The sequence below is a fragment of the Neophocaena asiaeorientalis genome, unplaced genomic scaffold (assembly GCF_003031525.2).
Source record: "Neophocaena asiaeorientalis asiaeorientalis breed wild unplaced genomic scaffold, Neophocaena_asiaeorientalis_V1.1 scaffold46, whole genome shotgun sequence".
Classification (NCBI taxonomy): domain Eukaryota; kingdom Metazoa; phylum Chordata; class Mammalia; order Artiodactyla; family Phocoenidae; genus Neophocaena; species Neophocaena asiaeorientalis.
In genome coordinates, this window is record NW_020175393.1 from 4439872 (window position 1) to 4446999 (window position 7128).

The following is a 7128-nucleotide window of genomic DNA, read 5'->3' on the forward strand; positions in this document are numbered from 1 at the left end:
GGGAGTGGACTCAACTCTGGTCGGGACCCAAGCACCCAGCCCTCCCCGAGACATTGTTTGAACTGGGCCAGGCCACCAGACACAGCCCCTCCCGCCCGCCCCAGCCAGGGTGGTGCTTGTGTGGGAAGGACTTTAACTCCAGCTGCCAGACCCCTGAACGGGAGAGGCAGAGAGGACTGGCCAACATGCACAACTTCCGCAGCCTCCTGGCCCGTCTGCTGCTGCCGCTGCTACTGCTGGGGGCTGCCGTGGGCCCTGCCGGAGCCCTCAGTGATGATGAAAAACACGTGATGGTGGAGCTAATAAAGGCTGGGAGTGAACTCAACCCTGGTCGGGACCCAAGCCCCCAGCCCTCCCCGAGACATTGTTTGAACTGGGCCAGCCCACCAGACACAGCCCCTCCCGCCCGCCCCAGCCAGGGTGGTGCTTGTGTGGGAAGGACTTTAACTCCAGCTGCCAGACCCCTGAACGGGAGAGGCAGAGAGGACTGGCCAACATGCACAACTTCCGCAGCCTCCTGGCCCGTCTGCTGCTGCCGCTGCTACTGCTGGGGGCTGCCGTGGGCCCTGCCGGAGCCCTCAGTGATGATGAAAAACACGTGATGGTGGAGCTGCACAATCTCTACCGATCCCAGGTGTCCCCACCGGCCGCCAACATGCTGCAAATGGTAAGTGTGGCCAGGGCCCCCACCAACCCCTTTCACGGCGTGAGTGGAAGCTATCTCGGGGATTCATCTCTCCGGCAGGAACAGAGTCCCTGACATTGTAGAATTCACAGGCCCCCATAAGCAGCCTCATTATACAGATGAGGAAACTGAGGCTCAGAGGGACTTGCTGGTCCCTCAGGGGCTTGCATGTCCCATAGCTGGTAGAGCCAGGCCTGAAAGCCCTGCTCCCTGATCCAATGACCCCTTCCCAGCACTTCCTAAAATGCATGTGCCCCTGGGAGGGGGAACACAGGAAGTTCCTAATACCTTGGTGAAACGATCTTTCAGATACCTTCCAAGGAGATAAGAAGAAAAAATAGGGCAGCAGGATGAGTCCCAGCACCCAGGGTAGGAGGGATGTACTAAGGAGGTGGGGTGAGAACAGGAACCAGAAGTAGACAGGGCTCTGAATCACACAGATCAAAATCTGTCTCGACCACTCACAAGGCCTGTGATTTGGGGTGAGTCCCTTAACCTAGTAAGGACCCTCAGTTTCCCATCTGTAAAACGATGTCATAATTAGAGCTACATAAATATCAACATGGACAGAATCTCACAGATATAATATTGAATGGGGGAAAATGAAATCTAAAAGAAGTACACATACATATATTTTTAGTATAGTAGGGTATATTTACATGAAAGAGATAAAGTGAGAAATTCACCCCCTTCCTGCCCTCCCTGAGGGCTACACAGGCCCTTATTCTCCAGTCACCCTTAGGTGAGGGGCAGTGTCCAGGGACCCCCTAGCCGTTGCCTGAGAGCAAGGTTGCACCAGGCGTCCAAGACCAGAGTTCTAACAGCTCTGTCCAATCAGCTGAAGTGACTCTGGGTGGACCCTTTACCTTCAAAGGCGTCTGTTTCCTGATCACATGGTACGGGCAGTCCCTGCCCTGAGGGTCAGACAGGATGACCTATGAAAAAGATCTAGGAAGGGCTCCACGGATGCACACAGCACCGCCCTTCACAGCCCTGTCAGCCTTGGCAACCAGGAATTGCAGACAACAAACTAGGAGCTCCCGATTCTGTTACCAGCTCTGCCAACAGTTTCCCAGTTGAGGCCTGGAACACATTGTTGGGCCTCAGTTTCCCCATCTGTAGGTCCCTGATGCCCTAGAGTCTTGCTGGCTGAGGCTGGGGGCTACACAGGCTGCAAGCTGCTTTGTAGACAGAGATGGACCTCAGGAGTGGGGCAACATTCTAGGAAGCAGTTCAGATATTGATGGGATATGCTGCTGCCTGGTAGGAAGTGATCTGAGGAGGTGGAGATAAGGCTGGACTGGGACACTAGGATAAATTTGGGACAAGGCGTAGGCTCAGCTTCAGCAGTGGTAAATACAGAGGCTCTGGAGTCAGATGGCCTGGGTTCAAATCTTGACTTTGCCATTTATTAGCTATGTGACCTCAGCGAAGTTACTTAACCTCTCTGTGCCCCAACTGTAAATCAGGGATGATAACACTATAATAACTCCCTTGTAGAGTGGTTGAAAGGATGAAATGAGTGACTATGTGTAAAGCATTTAGAACAGGGCCTGGCACACAGTAAGTGCGCAATAAGTGTTTGATAACAAAAGAGGGAATGGATCCAGGGTGAAGCAGGGGGTGGTTATCACAGATTCTTCTCTCTCCCTCAGCCTCCAAGTCTAATCATCACCACTTTTACCTCCCAGAAGGTTCAATTTTTCTTGAATCCTATCTCCCCCCCACCCCTCCGCCACCTCTTTGACACAACCCTGGTTCAGTCTTTCATTTCTTTTCCCACGGAATTCTAGAACAGCCTCTACCTGCTTTCTCAGCCTCTGGCTTCTACTACCAGGATGAATGATCCAACACACTGGCCTGACCCTTTTCAAAACCCTTCCGTGGCTCGCATTGGCTTCCTGCTGCCTCCAGATAAAGCCCCAGCTCCTGAGAAGCCCCACTCTATGTGTCTAGCCTTGTCTACCTCTCCAGCCTCCTCTCCTTCACACTTTCTCCTTGAGTAACCCGAGCAGCTTATCTTTCCCCCACCAAAACGTTTCCCAGCTTTATTCATGTTTGCCCTCTGTTCAGGATGCCTTTCCCCTCTCCACCTGGCCAATGCCTCATCTTTTAACACTTAGCTTAATGTCTCCTTCTCCATCCTCAGGTTGCACTAAATGGTCCTCTTTTGGTGCCCCTATACTACCCATTGCATATCTGTCAGTTACCACATGGTGGCCCAGTTAACAGTTTATGACACTGGGAACTTGGGCTTCTTAGTCCTTGCTGTCACCCCAGGGCTGGCATAGTGCTCAGGACTGTTGAATGAATGAGTGAGTGGATGAATGAATGGACTTGCTTTCAGATGGTGACCAAGTGGCCAGTGAGGGTGGGTACCTTGACTCTTGAACCTCCACAGGGGTCTCTGGACAACTGAGAAGGCTTAAGACTCACAGGAATGACTCTCTAATGGTGGGACTCCAGGCATCCAGTCAGGATGGAAATTACAGCCGAGCTCTGTAGGAGAGACTGCTTTAAGCAGGGCTGTCACTCAGTCATCAACAGCTGAGAAATGTCTGTTGAGCACCTGCTCTGGGCCAGCACTGTGCCAGACATGCTGAAGGAGCTTACAGTCTAGTCTGGAGCCCTGAAGGTCATCCCAGACACCCTGAGCCTGGTCCCCAGCACCCTGCCCCTTTCCCGCTCCCTATCCTCCACTACTACCAGTTTGAGAGAGCCTCAGGGGCCAGTGACTTGGGACAAAAATGCCCACAGAGGGAAAGGGATTCACTGAGTTTACAGCATTTTACTATCCCAGCCCAGTGCTCCCATCCGTACCCCAGGCAGCTGCTCCTGAGAACCCTGGGGGGGGGGGGGGGGGCCACACAGCCCCCTCCCCTCAGGGTCACCCAAGCTCTTGGTACTTTATGGGCTGTCTGGCTCCCACAGCTGGCAGGCCCCCAGAGGGTGGAGCAAGAGTTGCTGCCAGGCCATCCATTTCTAGGAGAGGCCAAGGACAGTTTAATGGGATCCAGGCCTCCTTCCTCAGTCCCTTGGTCAGATGCCTTGTTAATCTGTCTTCCCACCCACACTGGGCCCATCCTTCCAGCCTGGGACACAGAACCTCAGAGGCCCTCTAACCTGAAATGCCCCCTCCCACCATCTCACCTGAGGTCCTCCCTGGAGAACACTGCCTTTGGGACCTGACAGCTCTTTGGGCCACCAAGGCTCTGAAAATAGGCCTCTCAGCGAGGGTCACACACACACACACACACTTAATTTTCTTGGGGAAAGGGGTTGTCCAGTTGACAAGAGAGCAACTGGGAGGGAAGCCCAGAGCTGGTAAAGCTGGGCTATCCCAAGGGGAGAGTGGGAGGTTAAAGGGGGTGCTGGCCCCTCAAGTAAGATTTCTGGTGGGTGGGTAGAGGGAGTGGAATGGCTGAATAAACAACCCAGCCCTGGACCATCTCACTGGACATCGTGTGTGAGCTTCAGAACAGTTCAAGCAGCCCTGGCAGGGGCATCACCACCCATCTTGCAAATAGAATGACATTACTATTAATTAATAATCCCATTATCAAAAACATCATCTCATTTTTTCTTCCCAAAGTCCTATGAGAGTTCAGAAAGTTAGGCAATCTGTCTAAAACCACACAGCTGGTGAATGGTCCCAAGTTTGCCTAACTCCATGGCCTGGGATGGCACCCTCCCACCTCCCCACAGAAGCTCCCCATCAGCACAGCTGTGTTCCAGATCATGTCCACGAGTCACCCTGCAAGGAGGGGAGGGTCTTCGGCCTCCAGAGGCCCCCCAGAACACCCTCCACCTTCTTTTCTGATCCTCACCCAATTTGGACATCCTTACCTCCCTCTCCCACCCTCCTTTCCCGCCTCCACTGAGCCCGAGGCGTCCTCACCTCCCCCTCGCAACCTGACCCGCAGAGGTGGGACGAGGAGCTGGCCGCCTTCGCCAAGGCCTATGCGCAGCAGTGCGTGTGGGGCCACAACAAGGAGCGCGGGCGTCGCGGCGAGAACCTGTTCGCCATCACGGACGAGGGCCTGGACGTGCCGCTGGCCATGGAGGAGTGGCACCACGAGCGCGAACACTACAACCTCAGCGCCGCCACCTGCGCCACAGGCCAGATGTGCGGCCACTACACGCAGGTGCGAAGCTGGACGGGCGGGCCGGGCCACAGGGCAATGGGCGGGGCCGGGAAGGGCCGGGCGGGGCCGCCTCTCCAGTCAGAGCCCGGGAGTCCGTAAGCCCCGTTTGCATCCTTCATAAAAGTCATCTCTCCACAGGTATTCATGTGTTGTCCAGGCCCCCAACGAAGTCTGCTTCTCAGACTGTCTAAACCATTTTCAGCTGTCTCTTTAAAAATCACAATCTTCTGAAAACCTAGGCGGCCCCTCTCAGCCTCCTGGTCCTGAAGAGACCTGAATTAGGTGTCTCAGAGCCTTTTTCCTGGAGGGTAGTTACTGTGCCAGGCGATCCTGATCGAGCTCTAAGCAGTCTTGTCCTCTGGCGGAGGTTACACACGGCTGTTTGCCCCAGCAGTGAAGGGCTTCCCCCGCTGCCTTCGGTCTTCTCTCTCTCACTGTCCCTCTTGTCATTTCTCAGTGTCTAAGTTGCTGCTTCCAATCTGCCAGGGACTGATAAAGCAAATACACAATTTTTCTTCTGCCTTGAAAAACTACATGCGAAATAAGAGAGTAAGCTGTCATCAAGTGAACGTTTCAGAGAGCCTTCCAAGAGCATTTCCTGCCTCTTGCTATGTCAGGGTTTTACTGCATTTTGAAAGTTTGAGTTTGCAGACAAGGGGCATAGGGGTGTGTGTAGGGGAGTTAACATTAGTGTTATTGAATTCTTTTTTTTTCTTCCCAATGCTTATTTGTTGTTCAAACAATAACATGACAAATTTTAAAAAAAGAAAAAGGAAATGAACCAACCATCTTCCCACCCATATCCACCAATTCCATTTTCCAGTGTTTCTTTGGGTGGTATTTTTAGTGCTGATCTTTAGAGAAGGAAATCCTAACATCACCCACCCAGATCAGGAAGTTGTGAGGCCCCAGCCCTCCCTGCCCCCTTCTCTCTCTTCCCTGCCACCTCTCACACTCCCCGTACATACATCCTCCTGCAGGAATTGCTGTCAGTGCCCAGCAGGAGTCGGGCTGCCCCATCTCCACCCCTGTGTTCTCTAAGGCTGAGTGCATGTGCATTCTGGGGTCATTTCTGCCTGGGAGATGCTCGACAGTGGTCCCTTGGGAACTCTCAGCTGATTCAAGCAGCAAGACCCCAATCCTGGGGAGTTGTGCAGAATTAACAGCAAGAGCCAGATCTCACAACAAAAAACGGGCCTCAGTTTGAGTGACTCCTGGGGAGACTGGGCCTAGAAATAGCAAAGGGAAGCTATATTGGCTTGTCTCAGCCAATGGCAGGGCACAAAGTTTGTTTTGACTTTTTAAAGTTTATACTTAAGACAGAACGCCTTCTACCAGTTAGGAGACCCACACTTAGAAATGGCAGGGCAGGTCCCTGCTTACTTGTGATTTGGGGGGAAGTTTTACTTCCAAAATGGCTCCTCCTGTTCCCTTCCTTGGCCTTTGCGTGTTGCTGATAAACGTTTAAGATCCTCCCATTTGAGATTCATTCCTTTGTTATATCCCTTGTTTAAAATGCAAGGGCCTCTAGAAGGAGCCCACAGAAGAATTCATGAGGGTCTATCAAAGGGGAAGGTTTTCAGAGGGAGAGAGTCCTAGTGAAATAGTGTGTGTGGTTGGTAGAGGAGAGTAGGCTGCTTGGGACAATTTCCCCCCAAGCCCCCTGTTCAGAGTTTTGTCCTGAAGCTGTGTGTCCTCAGGGACTTGGATCTTACATATAGGGTTCCTCCTCTCCTCACTCATAGAAGGCTGATGTAGAGAGACACTAGCTAGGAGCCATCTTGCGCAGGCTAAACTGTTGGGTTTTCCCTCCTTCAGGTGGTCTGGGCCAAGACAGAGAGGATTGGCTGTGGTGCCCACTTCTGTGAGAAGCTCCAGGGCGTTGAGGAGACCGATATCCACTTGCTGGTTTGCAACTATGAGCCCCCGTGAGTGGCGAGGGAGCCCTGGGGGAAGGGGGTGGGCAGAGCCAAGGGGAGGGCTGAGCTGGACACAGTCTAAGGAGGAGGAAGGGGGCCAATCTGGGGTCCATACCCTATACCCTTGGAGGAGCTGCGAGGGCACCCATGGGAGTCTGCTCTTACTGGCCCAGCAAGTTAGTGTAGGGCAAGTAAGACCCAGGGAGCGCTTCCAGACTAGGTGTGTGTATGAGGGATAGGGACAGGGGTTGGCAGGGACCCCCCTCCCCCCAGCATCCTCCTCACCTCCTGCAGGGGGAACGTGAAGGGGCAGAGGCCCTACCAGGAGGGAACTCCATGCTCCCAATGTCCCTTGGGCTACCACTGTGAAAACTCCCTG

General features: G+C 53.4%; 1 protein-coding gene across 1 annotated transcript in view; it reads left to right on the forward strand.

Annotated features, from left to right (window-relative positions):
- The first annotated feature begins 495 nt into the window (after nt 1–495).
- The window catches only part of PI16 (peptidase inhibitor 16), a 9290-nt gene continuing 2657 nt past the window's right edge, over nt 496–7128 (forward strand). Inside the window, exons 1-4 of the mRNA XM_024766139.1 lie at nt 496–667; nt 4609–4830; nt 6649–6758; nt 7044–7124. Coding sequence (XP_024621907.1) covers nt 497–667; nt 4609–4830; nt 6649–6758; nt 7044–7124 — 584 coding nt within the window. The 5' untranslated portion in view covers nt 496. The remainder of the gene's footprint in view (nt 668–4608; nt 4831–6648; nt 6759–7043; nt 7125–7128) is intronic.